General features: G+C 46.2%; 1 protein-coding gene across 1 annotated transcript in view; it reads right to left on the reverse strand.

The window, feature by feature from the left end:
* MAN2C1 (mannosidase alpha class 2C member 1) overlaps positions 1-19,204 on the reverse strand; it is a 102,810-nt gene that overhangs the window by 19,848 nt on the left and 63,758 nt on the right. The window contains exons 14-23 of the mRNA XM_073579596.1: positions 16,943-17,064; positions 16,445-16,530; positions 15,752-15,913; positions 7,814-7,896; positions 7,148-7,242; positions 6,149-6,253; positions 5,921-6,077; positions 5,422-5,565; positions 3,930-4,039; positions 1,480-1,559 (exon numbers count right to left, since the gene is read on the reverse strand). Coding sequence (XP_073435697.1) covers positions 1,480-1,559; positions 3,930-4,039; positions 5,422-5,565; positions 5,921-6,077; positions 6,149-6,253; positions 7,148-7,242; positions 7,814-7,896; positions 15,752-15,913; positions 16,445-16,530; positions 16,943-17,064 — 1,144 coding nt within the window. The remainder of the gene's footprint in view (positions 1-1,479; positions 1,560-3,929; positions 4,040-5,421; positions 5,566-5,920; positions 6,078-6,148; positions 6,254-7,147; positions 7,243-7,813; positions 7,897-15,751; positions 15,914-16,444; positions 16,531-16,942; positions 17,065-19,204) is intronic.

Here is a 19,204-nt window from a genome sequence, read left to right on the forward strand (position 1 = left end):
CACAGGTGTGCCCTGTCAGGTTTAATAAGTGGGATTTCTTGCCTTATAAATGGGGTTGGGACCATCAGCTGTGTTGTGCAGAAGTCTGGTGGATACACAGCTGATAGTCCTAACTGAATAGACTGTTAGAATTTGTATTATGGCAAGAAAAAAGCAGCTAAGTAAAGAAAAACGAGTGGCCATCTTTACTTTAAAAAATGAAGGTCAGTCAGTCCGAAAAATTGAGGAAACTTTGAAAGTGTCCCCAAGTGCAGTGGCAAAAACCATCAAGCGATACAAAGAAACTGGCTCACATGAGGACCGCCCCACGAAAGGAAGACCAAGAATCACATCTGCTGCAGAGGATAAGTTCTTCCGAGTCACCAGCCTCAGAAATCGCAGGTTAACAGCAGCTCAGATTACAGACCAGGTCAATGCCACACAGAGTTATAGCAGCAGACATCTCTACAACAACTGTTAAGAGAAGACTTTGTGCAGTAGGCCTTCATGGTAAAATAGCTGCTAGGAAACGACTGCTAAGGACAGGCCACAAGCAGAAAAGACTTGTTTTGGCTAGAGAACACAAGGAAAGGACATTAGACCAGTGGAAATCTGTGCTTTGGTCTGATGAGTCCAAATTTGAGATCTTTGGTTACAACCACCGTGTCTTTGTGCGACGCAGAAAAGGTGAACGGATGGACTCTACATGCCTGGTTCCCTCTGTGAAGCATGGAGGAGGAGGTGTGATGGTGTGGGGGTGCTTTGCTGGTGACACTGTTGGGGATTTATTCAAAATTGAAGGTATAATGAACCACCATGACTACCACCGCATTTGCAGCGGCATGCTATTCCATCCGGTTTGCGTTTAGTTGGACCATCATTTATTTTTCAACAGGACAATGACCCCAAACACACCTCCAAGCTGTGTAACGGCTATCTGACCAAGAGAGAGAGTGATGGGATGCTACGCCAGATGACCTGGCCTCCACAGTCACCAGACCTGAACCCAATTGAGATGGTTTGGGGTGAGCTGGACCGCAGAGGGAAGGCAAAAGGGACAACAAGTGCTAAGCATCTCTGGGAACTCCTTCAAGACTGTTGGAAAACCATTTCCGGTGACTATCTCTTGAAGCTCATCAAGAGAAAACCAAGAGTGTGCAAAGCAGTAATCAAAGCAAAAAGGTGACTACTTTGAAGAACCTAGAATATAAGACATATTTTCAATTGTTTCACACTTTTTTGTTAATTATATAATTCCACATGTGGTAATTCATAGTTTTGATGCCTTCAGAATGAATCTACAATTTTCAGTCATGAAAGTAAAGAAAACGCTTTGAATGAGAAGGTGTGTCCAAACTTTTGGTCTGTACTGTAGATTGTGATATGGGAAGAAAATTACATTTAACACAAAAGCCACAGATGTACCTTTATCCAGAAAAGTCATACATAAAACAATGCAACAGGTATATTATCCATTAGATATTTCATAACCATACGTACTCTCATGAGGCATAAGTGCATAGGAAAACTCATGATGTCCAACATCAGCAGTGGCGTCAGGGGACTTTGGAGCTCGCAGTCTAATAAAACATCCAAAACAATTAGAACATAGTGATGTGGCTCCTCAGAATAGCAGATTTCTATCATATCTGATATCATAGTTGTAATCCCATGAATTAGAAAAAAAACTCTGGAATAATGCACATAAAGTACCATTTAGTCCTCTTTACTCCCATCTCTGGTTGCTACTCTTCCTATGGACAGGTCGCAGTTTCTTCCAGGTGACCATGACTCAATCGACTCTCCCTGGAGAGCATTGCATTTCGCTTCTGCTAAGGCCTGGATTCCATTCATATGGCCATCCTGTGGCTTTTCCCTCCGTTGACGTATAAAGTGTCAGAGACACAGAGGTACAGGAATGGATCCAGTGGATTTCTATGGAATAGTTCTTATTTATGGAGCAAATCTGGATCAGAAATCTCTATTTGAAAGCCTAAAAACTCATCTTCTGTTATCCTAGTGCAATAGTCCCTAACAAACAGGCTTAGGCAGGATTCAGATTGCGTTATGGCAGTCCGTCTAATGGACTGCGTTACACCGCGGCATTAACGCGATGTAACGCAGCCGTTAACGCTGCCATAGACTGTCATAACGCGGCGCATCACTAACGCATGTCCTAAGCGGCATGCGTTAGCGATGTGCCGTCTATCTGTGATGGACCCTCGGACGTGGGCTGCAGCATTCGAGGGTCCGTCACTGCTAGCGCAGATGAAGCATCTGCGTTAGCGGGATCGCATAACGCGTTCGCGTTAGGGAATAGTGTTAACGCAGTCCGTCAACACTATGCGTTGAATGGACTGCATTAACGCTATGTAAACCTGGCCTTAGGGATCCCACTAACAATTAGCCAGTGTTACATCCATAAATCTATTCACCTACCATCTGCTAAGATTTCTCCCATTTTCTTGTCCCCGCTTATTACTTCTACTGCACATGCTTCAGTTCATCTTTTAGCCATATAATATCATCCTCTTTGCCAACCAAAGCATGAGCGGTGAAGATACTGAGCATGTGGGTCCCCCACTGAAGGTGGGCTAACATTCCAGACTCAGGAGAGGAAAACAATACAGATGAAAATATTTTTTTTTTTAGATATATTATACACACTTCCTTCTCACCCCTCAATGGGGGTGGTCTTTGTTGGCTTTACTCATTCCCAGGTCCTCTACCAGAGGCCTGGGAGTTTGAGGGTTCTGCACAGGATCTTAGTTGTTCCGAGTATTGCGCTTTTCTGGACAGAGAGCTCAGATGTTGCATTCATCTTTGACACTGTGCACACACACACACACACACACACACACACACACACACACACACTAAAGGCCCCGTCTCACTAAGCGACTTACCAGCGATCCCGACACCGATATCAAGGTGTCAGGATCGCTAGTAAGTCGCTATGTGATCGCTGGTGAGCTGTCACACAGACAGCTTCACCAGCGATCAGCACAGCAATGCCGAGCGCCCGGCATCGCTGGCCATCCTGTAAAAAATAGAATCAAAATAAAAAATATAGTTATTCTCACCATCCGATGTCCCGCGCAGTCTTCCGGCCTCTCTCCACGCTCCGGTCCCAGTGATCCTTTGCATGAATGACCGCGAGATGTCACGGTCTCGCGGGATAACAAAGTCTCGCGGTCATTCGTGCAAAGGATCACTGGGACCGGAGCGTGGAGAGAGGCGGGATGGCTGAACGGGACATCGGAAGGTGAGAATAACTATATTTTTTATTTTTTTTATTATTTTTTACACCTGATCGCTGGTCTCCCGCTGTCACACACAGCGATGTGTGCTGGCCAGCGGGAGACCAGCGACCAAAGAAATGTCCAGAGATTTCTTGCAGCGATCAGCGATACCGGCAGGGGGGCCGCTCGCTGATCGCTGTCACACACAGCAATCTCGCTGGTGAGATCGCTGTTACGTCACAAAAGTTGTGACTCAGCAGCGATCTCGCTACCGAGATTGCTTAGTGAGACGGGGCCTTTAGAAGCTCTGTAAAGGCTCAGTGTGAGGGACACAGGGCTAGTATGCCACAACGACGTCTGTGACATTCCTAATTTCTTTATTATTGGCCGGCCCTGGCACCTATAACATCTACTTCCCCCCTGGGCACTGCATTACCACCTGCATAAGATGTGTCCAGGTGAGATATTATAGATTACCCTGGACTTGCAGCCTGTATGGCACCGGGATGTCATATGTCTAAGTAATACGTGACTGCAGCAATAGAAGAGTATGTCGGAGCGAGCATAACAATGAAGCGTGTGGGACATCTGTGCGAGAGTCCAGTGCATGTGTTACCTCGGGAAATAGTATTTCTATGTATTTGAGGCATTTTTCTTAATTGCAAAATCTGCAAGAAAAATTAAGAGAAAATAATGGCAATGACTCACAGGGAAAGGCTGAGGACATTTCTGAGCACGGAACAACCATATTTGCAGTCATTTAGCACAGCAATTCCAAAGCCATGCTCTGATAGATCCATCCATCGATGCGCCCAAACCTGCAAAGAGAAAAAGTAAACTGAGTGTATTACACAAAGTATTTGATACACTGCTGATTTTCCAAATTTTCCCACCTACAGAATCTTGAAAAAAAACTCCAGAAAATTCGCACTGTAAGATTTTTACATAATTAATTTGCATTCTTTTGCATGAAATAATTATTTAATACATTAGGAAAACAGACATTTCCAGTAGTTCTTGACCAAGTTTGCACACACTGCAGCAGGGATTTTGCCCCACTCTTCCATACAGATCTTCTCCAGAGCACTCAGGTTTCGGGGCTATCGCTTAGCAATATGGAGTTTCACCTCCCTCTAAAGATTTTTTTATTGGGTTCAGGCCTGGAGAACATATAGGCCACTCCAGGACCTTGAAGTGCTTCTTATGGAGCCACTCCTTAGTTGCCCTGGCTCTATGTTTTGAGTAACTGTCATGCTGGAAGACTCAGCCATGACCCATGTTCTATGCTCTTACTTAAGGAAGGAGGTTGTTGGCCAAAATTTTGCGATATATGACCTCATCCATCCTCCATTCAATACGATACAGTCATCCTGTTCCATTTGCAGAAAAGAACCCCTAAAGTATGATGTTCCCCAACCATGTTTCATGGTTGGGATGGTGTTCTTGACCAAGTTTGGGGTTGTACTCATCCTTCTTCTTCTTACAAACACGGCGAGTGGAGTTAATACCAAAAACTTCTATTTTGGACTCATGTCACCACATGACCTTCTTCCGTGCCTACTCTGGATTTTCCAGGTGGTCATTGGCAAACTTCAAACAGGCCTGGATGTGATGGCATGAACATGATGACCTTGTGTACCCTGCAGAATTTTAAATTCATAATGGCGTAGTGTGTTACTAACAGTAATGTTTGAGACTGTGGTCCCAGCACTCTTCTCGTCATTGACCATGTCCTCTTGTGTAGTTCAGGGCTGATTCCTGACCTTTCTCAAAATCATCCTCACCTCACGAGGCAAGATCTTGTATGGAGCCCCAGACCGAGAAAGATTGACAGCCATCTTGTGTTCCTTCCATTTTCTAATCATTGTGCCAACAGTTGTTGCCTTCTCACCAAGCTGATTGCTGAGCTGTAGCTCAAGCCAGCATTGCGCAGGTCTACAATTGTTTCCCCAATGTCCGTAGTTTTATGGTCTTGGCCATGGTGGAGAGTTTGGAGTGAGAGCCAGAATTCTTGTTGGTTTGTAGGTGATCAAATCTTATTTCATGCAATAAAATGCAATTTATGCAATTTAATTATTTAAGAGTCATATGGTAGGACTTATAAATTATGGTTATAAATTATTGCTTTTAAACACTGTCAATTTTGCACAGCATCTGGTTAATAGCTAATATATGATATGAATATTATATACTACCTCACCTCATATCTGGCCCAATCCCAAGAAGTATTGCGATGAGTCGGTCTCTGTAAATGCCCAAACTGGATCTCATATGTCGCATTTGTGCTGTGAACTGTAGTAGGAAACTCAACTTTCAGAAACTTATGATCCTCATTCCAGGTTACCTGTAGTGAAGCACAAAGACACGTATGAAATAAAGATTAACAGCCATGACCATAAAAATCACCTATAGACTATTAAATTACATTAAACCTACAAACATAATAGTTGCGGTTCGTGTCATGGATTAAGATGCCGATTTCCACAAGGAAATAATATACACAATGAAAAGAATAATGACCTTTTGTGGCAAATTTATCTGTCACTTTTAATGACGGCCAAAAAAAATAGTGTCAATTAATGAATTAAATCTAAAAAAAAATCCATTTTAATCCATGAGGATTCATAAATGTTGTCTCTTTTAAACAAAGATTGGTTTAGTAATTAATACAAGCTGGTCTGCTGTGCTAGATACATTACCTCGGTATTAAATTTGATGTACGGACTTGAAGCCTCAAGGATGATCTTTTGCATAATGGTACTATGATCGCTGATTTTCAAGCTATAAGTCACAATTCCCCTCAATCCTCCATTACTTGTGATCTCGGTTTTAGTCAAGACACTTGTAACAGGTTTCCTACAAAAAGAACAAGACAGACTATAGTAACAAGTACCTTACTGGGCCCAAGCAAATTTACTAAAAGTTACCTAGTCTCCAGGTGATAGTCCATCACATCCCACGCATCCCAGTATAAGGGAATGTCATCAAACATCACAAACTGGTTCCCATAACAAGCTTTGGGAATGCACTCTCTGAAATAAAAGCCAATAAATTAGGTAAAATGCAGTGATACAAAGTCTTATGGAAATATACTACTAGATGTAATTAGTGGTGAACAATTTAACGTGCATTAATCCAGAGTCCAGTCCGGTCCTTCAAGGAAGCCAGTCTTCAACTCATGACGTAGTGAGGCCTGCGAAGCACCATAGGCGCCCAGAATGCTGGGCGAAGGGAAAACTATCTGCCACAGAGGAACGGACTGGAGTAGGGAAGTACAAATTGCTCGTCTCTTCATACAATATATTTTAAGCAATCTATAAAAAAAAAGAAAAGACAAAAAGTCAATAGAATAGCCTTGTTGTTTGTTCAGTTTTACAGAAAAGTGGCACCAAACTGGTCAGCAATGGACAGCAGGTCCAGGTGTCGAACATACCAACGGAAATGTAATCCAGAACAGAATTACTACAGGTATCAATCCATATCCAATTTATGGGCTGTTACTAATCAGTCAGTTTTGAAATGCAATTCTTTTGTGGAACTCCACATTTGAACCAGCCTCAACTGGATGAGCTCATATCAGACATTTATGGCATATTCTCAGGGTGTGCCAGAAATGTCTGAAAGATGTAGGTCCCAGCGGCTTGACCCACACTTCTATCTCTAGAATGGGACCAACACACATATTGTCTTGAATGACTGTCTGTCTCACTCCATTTAATTGCAAAAGAAGTTCTAAGAATTGCAAAAGGGGCCTTGTTAAAGATAGATATGGACATGCATCTACCAGATGAGATGGAATAATCCAATAACGGTACATTTACTTATGTAATCTTGTGTAAATGACTAACGATACAATGTGGGGAGCACATTAAATTGATATTTGGGCTATAAAGCCTTTATGAAGTACTCACTGTAAAATACATTACCTGTTCGAGGATATGAGCTTTAGAGAGGTCAATCGTCCCATCGAATCAATGTTGGCCTGAAGGATTCCATTCTCCATAATTACTGACCCGTCTTCCTGAAAAATAGTGAATAACTCTAAAATCTTATTGAACTTATGGAGGCCACCACTAATATCACTCGTGCTTTCATAGCCAACACATCTGCAGCTATGCAAGCCATCACAGGACAGACATTTTTTTGAACCTATTGTCAGTACCTAATAAAGAACTCCATGTCTCATATCGAGCACTGGGGGCTATGTTTGCACTGAACCACAGAATGAGTGAAATGGAGTATAATCCTTTAGAGGATTATGAAATCATGGCCACGTTATTCCAAAAAAACAGTGATCCACCTGTCCACAGGCTGAGTGTGGTGCTGCAGCTCTGTCCCATTTATTTACTCCAATGGAATGGACCATCAATACCACTTACAACTTCTGGACTTGTGCTGCGCAGTTTCCAAAAATCACAGAATACAGTAGGAAGGCGAAACAAGCTGAGACTACCAATTGAATCAGCAGGACTGCTTGATTTTTTAGATAAAAATGAAAGTGGCTGGGGGGTATATTATATGTACACACACACACCCCCACAAACACACTAATTGCTACCTAAGCATGTTTAATATACTGGATCTGTACATACCTGCATGCCAACCGTGACAGGACACTTTGGATTCACTTCTTCAGGTAACACAGCATAGCCCATACTGGGCACTCTTACTAGTCCTTAAAATAAAGATATGTAATAGCGACATCAATAAGACTCAAACATGGCTGCCGCCCGGTAGCTAGTGGAAATTTTTGCCACATACCATGCAACATCTCTAAATATCCCAAGTACATTAGGCTTCATAGAAATGTGAAACAAAGGAACTTTTTTTGCAAGAGAAAAACAGCCAGGAGATCAATGGGTCCTGTCTCGCACCACCGGGACACCCCATTCCCCCAGCCAAGGGGCCGCAGAAATCGCCTCTTTCTTGCTGCCTCTGGCTTCCTGCAGCAGTGACCCTGCTCCACCGCCACCCCCAACCCAAGTAAGCTAAATTTGGACTATCAGACAGACCCCCATTTTCCCATTAAATGTTTTTTCCTAATTTTCTCCTCTAAATTTTGGGTGCGCCTTATGGTCCTGTGCGCCTGAAAAACAGGATTTTTGGGTTGCTTACCGTAAAATCTGTTTCTCGGAGCCTTCATTGGGGGACACAGAGACCTTGGGTGTATGCTGCTGCCACTAGGAGGCTGACACTATGCACAAAAAAAGATAGCTCCTCCTCCGCAGTGTACACCCCACCGACCGGCAGAGAATTCCTCAGTTAGTGAGAAAGCAGTAGGAGAAGTAACAGAATAGGTTGACAACATAAACAACTCAACTGTAACCATTCAACCAAATCAAGAACAGGAGCTGTAAAACATGGGAGGGTGCTGTGTCCCCCAATGAAGGCTCCGAGAAACAGATTTTACGGTAAGCAACCCAAAAATCCTGTTTTCTCGTTCGCCTTATTGGGGGACACAGAGACCTTGGGACGTCCCAAAGCAGTCCCTGGGGTGGGAAACAAACTTCCATCAGGCCAGCGGACTCACCACCGCGGCCTGCAGAATCCGTCTACCTAGGCTGGCGTCCGCCGAAGCGTAGGTGTGGACTCTGTAGAATTTCACAAACGTGTGAACCGATGACCATGTTGCAGATTTGCAAAGCTGCAGTGCGGAAGCTCTGTGGCGCACCGCCCAGGAGGCACCCACTGCTCGAGTAGAGTGGGCCCTGATACCCGGAGGGGCTCCGCGACGCTTAACACGGTAGGCTTCCAGGATAGCCGATCTGATCCAGCGAGCAATGGTGGCTTTTGACGCCGGGTGACCTTTCCGCGCTCCATCAGGGATAATGAAAAGAGACTCTGTCTTTCGCAAGGAAATCGTCCTAGACAGATAGACTCTTACCGCCCTAACCAGGTCCAGCTTGTTCAAGGACCGCTCTCGGGGATGAGTTGGATTCGGACAAAAGGACGGGAGCACGATATCCTCGTTGAGGTGAAACGAGGACACCACCTTCGGAAGGAACGAGGGCGGAGGCCGCAGAACTACCTTATCCTGGTGGAGAACCAGAAAGGGAGAGCGGCACGAAAGAGCTGCCAATTCCGACACGCGCCGGACGGAGGTGATGGCCACCAGAAAGGCTACCTTCCAAGAAAGGAGAGAAAGGGAAATATCCCTGAGGGGTTCAAAGGGCGGACCTTGCAGAACCTCAAGAACCAGATTAAGATCCCATGGATCCACGGGCGCCCGGTACGGCGGGACCGTGTGAGCCACGCCCTGAAGAAAGGTCTTAACCTGAGGACGGGAAGCCAACGTTTTCTGAAACAGAATGGACAGCGCCGAAACTTGACCCTTCAGGGAACTGAGGGCAAGCCCCGCATCCAATCCTGCCTGAAGAAACGCTAGGACTGAAGGGAGCGAAAAGGACATGGGCGCGACGTTATTGGTCTCACACCAAGTGAAATAGGCCTTCCAAGTACGGTAGTAAATCTTGGAAGATGATGGCTTTCTGGCTCGGATCATGGTCTGAATTACGTGGTCGGAAAATCCTGCTCGTTTCAGAACCTCGGTCTCAACAGCCACGCCGTTAAATTGAGCGGCCGAGAATTGGGGTGGCAAATCGGACCCTGAGACAGCAGATCTGTTCTGTCTGGAAGCTTCCAGGGGGCGTCCGCGAGAAGGTTGACAATGTCCGCGAACCAAGACCTTCTGGGCCAATTCGGGGCGATGAGAATGACCGGAAGTCCTTCTGCCTTGATCTTCTTCAACAGCTTGGGAAGAAGAGGCAGAGGAGGGAACAGGTAGTGAAGTTCGAACTGGGACCAAGGAACGGCCAGGGCGTCGGCGCCCACTGCCAGAGGGTCCCGAGACCTGGACACGAATTGTGGGACTTTCCTGTTGAGGCGAGACGCCATGAGGTCTACATCCGGGGTTCCCCACCGAAGGCAGAGCAGATGAAACACTTCCGGATGTAGGGACCATTCTCCCGCCGCGAGACCCTCGCGGCTGAGAAAATCGGCGGCCCAGTTGTCTACGCCGGGAATGTGAACCGCGGAAATTGTCGGGACGGAAATCTTCGCCCAACGAAGAATCTTGGACACCTCCGCCAGGGCTGAAACACTCCGTGTTCCCCCTTGGCGGTTGACAAATGCCACCGCTGTGGCGTTGTCTGTCTGAATCCGTACCGGCAGTCCCTTGAGGAGCCTTTCCCAGTGGACCAGAGCAAGATGGATCGCTCGAATCTCCAGAACGTTGATCGGTAGCGCTGATTCCCGATCCGACCATCGACCCTGAACAGTGTGGTTGCGGAACACAGCACCCCAACCGAGGAGACTGGCATCTGTGGTTACTATCTGCCAGTGAATGGGAAGGAAGGATCGACCCGATAGAATGAGAGGTGACGACAACCACCAGTTGAGAGACCGCTTGATCCGGTAAGAAAGATGGACAGGGCGATCCAGGGACCGAGGCGACCTGTTCCATTTCGACAGAATGGCCTGCTGGAGAGGCCTGGCGTGAAATTGGGCAAAGGGAACTGCCTCTATCGCCGCGACCATCTTTCCCAGGACCCTCATGGCTGTACGGAGGGATGGGAATCGCGAGGTCTGCAGCGATCGTACTTCCTGCTGCAGAGAGAGAATCTTTTCTTGTGTGAGAAAGACCCTTGACCGACGAGTGTCGAACAGAAGACCTAGAAAGACCAGGCGTTGGGTAGGAACCAGACAGGACTTTTTCCTGTTGACGATCCACCCGAAATTGGAAAGAGTGTCCAGGACGATTGTCAAACTTTGGTGAGCCTGTTGGAATGAGGGAGCCTTGATCAGAATATCGTCTAGGTACGGGAAAAGAATGAGGCCTCTGACTCTCAACAAAGCCATCAACGCAGCCATGATCTTCGTGAAGACTCTGGGAGCGGTGGCAAGACCGAAGGGCAGTGCGACAAACTGGTAGTGGTGCTGTCGAATCGCAAAGCGCAGGAACTTCTGATGTCCGGAGAAAATTGGAACATGTAAATAGGCATCTTGGATGTCTATTGAGCACATGAATTCCTGCTCCTCCATGGAGGCGATGACCGAGCGAAGCGACTCCATGTGGAAGTGGCGAAGGCGGACCCTCTTGTTGAGCAGCTTGAGATCCAAGATGGGTCGAACTGCGCCGTCTTTTTTCGGCACTACAAACAGGTTCGAGTAGAACCCCGTGAAGCGCTCCGATTCGGGAACGGGCACAATCACCCCGGAACTGAGGAGAGCGGCGATAGCTGTAGAGAACCCCGGGATCAAGGCTGGATCCTTTGGAGGCCGGGATTCGAAGAAACGATCCCGTGGGAGAGAGACGAACTCTATCTTGTATCCTGAGGGTACGACCTCCCTGACCCAGGCGTCCTCCACGGCGGCCAGCCAAACGTCCCTGAAGGAAAGAAGTCGACCTTCCAATTTGAAAGGCCCTTCGCGTGCCCGATGATAGTCATGCTGAAGTAGACCGTCCAGATCTAGATCTGGACGGTCTGCCCTGGGAGGAGTGGGGTCGCCAGGAAGGAGTGGGTCTGAAGGAAACTTTCCTTCTCTCCTGGCGAGCCTGCGGTCTCTGTTGGCTGGAGGAGTTGTCCGCCGTATTGAAACGGCGGAAAGTCCGAAAGGGTCGAAACTGACGCCTTAGTGGGGGTCTGCGAGGCTTGGACTGAGGGAGGAGTGAACTCGTGCCTCCGGTGGCGTCCTTAATAATCTGGTCCAATTGGGACCCAAAGAGGCGCACCCCCTGAAAAGGCAGGTTAGTGAGGGACTTTTTAGAAGACAAGTCCGCTTGCCATGCCTTTAGCCAAAGTGTACGTCGAATTGCAATAACGTTGCTTGACGCCTGAACTGCACAGGATGCAGCATCCAAGGAAGCGGAGAGAAGATAGTCCCCAGCATGGGAGATCTGATTGGCGAGATTGGCCAAATGCTCCGGTTGCGCCTTATCTATGATGCCCTGCCGAAGGTCGTCTGCCCACGTGGCTATGGTCTTTGCTGTCCAGGATGAAGCAAAGATTGGACACACCGCCGCTGAAGCCGCTTCAAAGGCAGACTTCGCCAGGGATTCTATAATCCTGTCATTAGAATCCTTTAGGGACGCCACGCCTGAAAGCGGGAGAACCGTGTTATTGGATAGCCTGGACACGGGCGGATCGACCGAGGGAGAGGCCGACCAGTTGTCCGTGAGCTCCTTAGCAAATGGGTAGAGTATGCCGAGACGTTTTCCTCTTTGAAAGCGTCTGGTCGGATCCTCTCTTTCCTTGGTAAAATTTTCCCAAACTGGGAATGGAAAGGAAAAACCTTGGAGGGAGTTTCTGCCCGTCTGAACGAAACCTCCTGATCTGAGGATTTCGCAGGGGAGTCAGCAATATCGAAGGTATGATGGATCGCAGCAATGAGGTCCTGCACTGTGACCTTCATGCTTGCATCCTGGTCTGAATCCAGCTCTAAAATCCCCTCAGATGACCTGTCCGAAAGCGCTTCCCCTGACTCGGGAGAGGAGGCCCGAGAGGGAGACTGGTGAGAAGGGCTATGCGGTGAGATGGGACTAGGAGAGGATTCCGGCTGGGAATCTTGCCTGGGTCTTTTGCGACTACCGCTGGCTGATTCAGATGGAACAATTTGGGACCTGCTTGGCCCTGCTGAAGAGTCCAGGGGCAACTTATCAAGAACGGCCACCAGGGACTGAGACACCCTGGTGAGGTCTGCCACTGATTGAGATAGCGAGGAGGCCCAGCCAGGCATGGGGGGCTCACTCTCACCTGGGGCCGCAGATGGCTCCTGGACGGCGTCAGGCTGAATTGGATTGCTACAATCCAGGCAGAGGGGAGTGGACTGGCCTGAGGGAAGTTTGCGATTGCACGAAGAACATGCAAAGTACTTGACTAAAGTGCAGGGGGGGGCGGTAGAGCGGGTACGATCAGACTTAGACATAGTGAAAAGCTGAGGTAATGCCGGAAGGTTGGGGGACAGAGGGCGGAGAAGGGTCAGTCTGCAGTGCAGAGCTACTCACGGTCCGGTGTCCCCAGAAGCGATGCTCTGCGACCTGTCAGTGGATGCAGGTCAGAGCGAAATCCGGCTGACAGACCTCCTGAAAAAACCAGCTGGAGAAGATGCTGTCCAGTGAGGAGCTGGTGCCCGGCTAACAGGCTGGGAAAATGGCGCCGTCCTGAGAAAAAGCGCGCCTTAGGAGAGGAGGGAGGGCGGAGCACCTCGCAGGGTTAAAATTCACCGCCCTCTAGCCAATAGCAGGCTGGGCAGGTGAAGGACAGGCGGTGGGAGGGCCTGGGAAGAGCGGGAGAGAAGCCCGCTTAGAAGAAAGGGGCGGGGGGCGTGGCCGCGACGCAGCGGTAGGCCCGAACTGAAGCCGGGGCCTAAATTAGTTGCGGCGGCCACCTGTCAGCAGGGGGTCGGCGCGGAGGTCCGAAAAAGTGGGACGCCGCAGTCGCAAGTCGCTCCCAATGGGAAAAAACCCTGTGCTCCCTGTACCCAGAAAGGGGGGAGGGAAGGGGGGGGGATGCCCAGCAACATTGAGCTGCCTATAGCCTTGTGGCGACTGCGAGCGACCGCAGCGCCTACCCCTGTGACCATTGAAGAGGTGACCATCGGGAATGGGCAGCAGGTAAATAAATATGAAGCCGGGGCCTAATACTCACCTATCCAAGATCCGTTACCTGTCTGAAGAAGTCTTGCGTCTCATCCAACCGACAGGCTCTGGTAGGCGAGTGGGAGGGAGACTGGCGACAAGGACCCCTGGAGTCGCTGGCACGTCTTGGTGTCGGCGTCCGTCTGGCTGGTCCTGCCGCGGAGAACTGCAAGGATACGGGGTGGCAGTACACGCTGTACTTGCAGACTCCATGTGGGAGTACAGATGTGACTTTTCACTCTGTATCCCTCCGTAGAACCTGAAAAGGAACGACGCACGACGAGGTAGATATGGGTCTAATAAAAGACCCGTGTCCACCTCCTACTGACACTAAGCTAAACTGAGGAATTCTCTGCCGGTCGGTGGGGTGTACACTGCGGAGGAGGAGCTATCTTTTTTTGTGCATAGTGTCAGCCTCCTAGTGGCAGCAGCATACACCCAAGGTCTCTGTGTCCCCCAATAAGGCGAACGAGAAAACACGGTAATGTCTTTTGCACAAATACAATCCAGATTCCAAATACATAGTTCCCATTTTCATAAATAACTACAGATACGTTGGCTTACTTTGTGCCAGGAATGTGCACCACCATTCTTGATAGTGGTGTCACATCTTAGATCATGCCTCACATATTCCATTTTTGTTTTTTTGCTCCCCTTCTTCCTAGAGCCATAACTTTATTATTTTTCCGTCAAACAGCCATGATGGCTTGTTTTTTGTGGGACGAGTTGTGCTTTTGAATGACACCATTGATTTTACCATATCATGTACTGGAAAACGGGAAAAAAATTCCAAGTGCGTTGAAATAGCAAAAAAAAGGTGCAATTCCACAATTTTTTTTTTTTTTTATTTACCATGTTCACTAAAATGCTAAAAGTAACCAGCCAATATGATTCTCCAGGTCATTATGAGTACAAAGATACCAAACATGTGTAGGTTCTTTTTTATTTAAGTGATGAAAAAAAATCCAAAGTTTGTAAGAAAAAAAATGTGCCATTTTCAGAGACTTGTAACATCTCTATTTTTCGGAATCTGGTGCGGAGTGAGGGCTTGTTATTTGCACCCTGAGCTGAAATTTTTTACCAGTACCATTTTGGGGTAAATATGATGTTTTGATTGCCTGTTATTGCATTTTATTGCAATGTAACAGCAAAAAACCCCCCACCTTATTCTGGCGTTTTCTCTTTACACCGTTTACAGATCAGATTAATTTATTTTATACTTTGATAGATCGTCTGCAGACCCCCGGCACCTCGCAATCATGTGACAGGGTTTGCCAATGGGCTTGTCTTATGACGCGCTTCTGGTTGCGCGAATTACAGACCTTTGAGATACTGACAGCGACATTTAACAAGTCGTTCATGGATCATGATTCTACCCGTGGCTGTTAGAGGCATGTGACAGATGATCAAATCAGCTGTCCTGTGCCGGGAAAAGATGCAGGCTCAGCGCCGGAGGTTGCTAGTGCAAGGTGACGACGTTGGACGTACCTATATGTCCAAGATCAGAAAGGGGTTAAAACACTTATTATAGTGCAAGTTATGAAATACAATTTTTGTCGTAAATTGCATCAGAATTCTGGAATAGTTAGTCACATAAGAGAGATTTAGCACACTAATAGTCAACATGAATGTAGCAGTGGATTCTGGTGAAAGTTTGTTAAAAGGTTTGGCTGAACAGACATTTCCAGTGTGTCACGGACAAAACCGAGAGGCACAGGCAGTGGGTATTGGGCAGTGTTGAAATGGTACCTGCATGGGAAGGGGAGGAGGAGTATGGCTTTAAGGGATGGTTTTGCTCCTGTTTGATGCTTTGAGTATCCCAGCATGCATTGTGTAGTTACGGAATGGTAGGGAGTTTTTGAAGTATATTAGAAAATAGCTTAAAGAAATGTACCCAAATGCTGCTCCACGGATCCAGGAATGGAAACAACCTCTGTGCGCTCCCATGGCAAAGTGTTTATTACACAGAATGACTGACTGCGAGCAGGTTGGGATGGGGTCTTCAGTAGTGTCTGCATTGAGTCATTGAGAAGTTTGGTGCCTTCTGTTCTTATGTCTGGAAAAAAAAAAAAGCCTAATGCTCAATGATGATTGCAAAAAATATCACTTTATCCACCAGGGTTCATTATTCCACTAAACTTCATTAACCATATTATTATAACACTTGTCATGAAATATCCAAAGCCTCGTCCTGTTACATATAACCAGTATTATTAGCTTCAAGGTGTGTGAAGCCTCTGATACACATCACATTGGCGTTGCCCAGACAAGCCAAATTCGGTGGCATTGGCTGTACATTAAATGAATATAAGGGTCTCTGTTGGGGGAGATAGGGGTTTGGCAGTTTGACTACAAATGCTTGATATTTTTATTCCCCTGAAAGATAAGCTGGATGATCTTACTCCCCTCTCCCTATTAAAAGCACAAGAAAAAAAAAAGCACTTGGCAGAGCCGAACATTTTGTACTTGGGGGGAGTTGGTAGACATAGATTATTAAAAGTATATTGGTGAATCTCATTTCACTAAAAATGGTGACCCAACAAAAAAAACAACTTAAACGTTATGAGGCTGAAATAAATGATCTTACCTTCATAGTATCTCAAAGCATCTTCTACCACCAGCTGGATACAGCTGCCAGGCAGCACATCATGGAACTGATTCAACAGCAATAACCTTGAGTGTGAACGGAGAAAATCACATGCTACTGGGATATTATGTAATACTGTTTATACATGCTATAAGCATAACACATGTAGTACCAAAAAAAAAAAAAAAAAAGAATATATTTCAGGTCAAAAACAATCCACGAAAATACCAGGAATTGGCTGGAATAAATATTAGACGGACTAATGCATTCCCTTTTTCACACGTACAGCAGCCTGTAATTAATGGTGCTTTAAAAATAGATGATAATTCTATATCACTTTTCAGGACCGCTTGTGATTTTTTTTTGTAGTGTCCACATGAAAACCGTGCTACATATATTGTTACTGTACTTTGAGGTGCCTTGTACAAAAATGAAATACCAACTGTCTGCAGTGATTAATTAATGCCAGGTATGAATGAACGGTAAATTGATCTGCACCTCCAGAGATGCTGAAGCTTCTCCTCTGGGTAAACGAAGCTCTTGTCCTGGGCTAGAGTAACCGAGCTGAGGAACTCCACGTCATGTAATAACTGCTCACATTGTCGGTTTCCTTTCTTGATCTAAACAAAAACAAATATCTGCATTAGAACCATCACTAGTGTGTTATTACATAACATTTTTGTTCTATATGGTGTCCAAATATTTGCTATAAAGCAAGTGCTGCAATTGTACTGAATGATCCCCCAAAAAGCGCCAATTGAAGACTCACATGAAAAGCTCCACACAGCTTAAAAGACATAAGTACGGTACATGTAAAGGCTTTCCTCTCCCATAGGTGTACTCTCTTTCAGTGCATTGCTCCCCAAAAAAATCATGTATCTCCACTCAAAAGTTTCCCACAGTGAGAGATCATGAAAATATGTCTGTACTTATTTTGCACCGTCCTTGTAATACAAGAAATCCTACAGCTTCCCTTTTGCTAGATACAGAGAATATGCAACTCCTCAAAAACAACTGCCCAGGCAAGAAAATGCACTCTCTTATATAAAAAAAAAAAAAAAAAAAAAAAAAAAAAAGCTAAAGGTTAAATTAGATCACAACTCGAAATGGAGTTCCAAGATACAAGAACAAGCAAGGAAGAACCCACCACATTATTGGATTTCTATCTGCACGATGGAGTATTAATACACACAGTGGGGGAAATAAGTATTTGATCCCTTGCTGATTTTGCAAGCTTCCTCACTGACAAAGACACGAACAGTCTATAATTTTAAGGGTAGGTTAATTTTAACATTGAGAGATAGAAAATCAAAAATAAAATCCAGAAAATCACATTGTATAAATTATATAAGTTTATTTGCATTATGCAGTGAGAAATAAGTATTTGATCCCTCTGGCAAACAAGACTTAATACTTGGTGGCAAAACCCTTGTTGGCAAGCACAGCAGTCAGACGTTTTCTGTAGTTGATGATGAGGTTTGAGCACATGTCAGGAGGAATTTTGGTCCACCCCTCTCTGAAGATCATCTCTAAATCGTTAAGATTTTGAGGCTGTCGCTTGGCAACTCCCTCCATAAGTTTTCTATGGGATTAAGGTCTGGAGACTGGCTAGGCCACTGCAGCACCTTAAAGTGCCTCTTTTTCAACCACTACTCTGTTGCCTTGGCTGTATGTTTAGGGTCATTGTCTTGCTGGAAGACCCAGCCATGACCCATTTTTAATGTCCTGGCTGAGGGAAGGAGGCTGTCACTCAGGGTGAAGTACTCATGTGCCCTTAGCAGAAAAAGTCTTAGTTACTCACCGGTTAACGGTATTTTTCGGAGTCCATGACAGCACCACCTGAGAGAGGGGATCCGCCCTTTAGGAACAGGAAACCTACAGATACAAAAAGGGCGGCACCTCTCCCACGCATCAGTTGGATTACAGAGCACAGAGGACCACAATGTTTAATAGCATAACTTATATACAATACTATACACAACTATTTAAATTACCCGTGTACGTATAAGAGGAAGACGTGCACACCCAAATTAAACTAAAGGCAGGGAATATACGGGTGCTGTCATGGACTCCGAAAAATACCGTTAACCGGTGAGTAACTAAGACTTTATTCGGTCGTCCATGACAGCACCACCTGAGAGAATTACAGAGAGTAATAACTACTTTAGGGAGGGACTACAGCCTGCAGCACCCTTATCCCAAAAGAGAGGTCTGTGGAAGCACCCAAGTCTAGCCTATAATGGCTATAAAAGGTGTTCGGAGAGGACCAAGTAGCCGCCTTACATATCTGGTCGATGGAGACTTCTGATCTCTCGGCCCACGAGGTCGCCATGGCTCTGGTGGAATGTGCCCTCAGCTTCCCGGGTGGTGACCTGCCTTTTAAGGTGTATGCTAAGGCAATCGCTTCTCTAATCCACCTGGCTAGTGTATTCTTTGATACTCTATAACCTTTCCTAGGGCCTTGGTGGGAAATAAACAGGGCATCATCTTTCTTCCAACGATCGGTAGCTGCCACATATTCTATAAGGCACTTCCTAACATCCAGGGTATGTAGTTTCTCTTCCTTCTTATTAGCCGGATTAGGGAGGAAGGATGGAAGGACTACTTCCTGAGTCCTATGAAAGTTAGAAACCACTTTAGGTAAATACGCTGGATCAGGTGTGAGTATTACTCTATCATTTTTAATCTGTATATAAGGAGGACGCCTAGATAATGCCTGGATGTCACTAATTCTGCGAGCAGAAGGTTAGAGCTACCAGG

The sequence above is a fragment of the Dendrobates tinctorius genome, unplaced genomic scaffold (assembly GCF_039654945.1).
Source record: "Dendrobates tinctorius isolate UK_male_01 unplaced genomic scaffold, ASM3965494v1 ptg000062l, whole genome shotgun sequence".
Taxonomy (NCBI): Eukaryota; Metazoa; Chordata; class Amphibia; order Anura; family Dendrobatidae; genus Dendrobates; species Dendrobates tinctorius.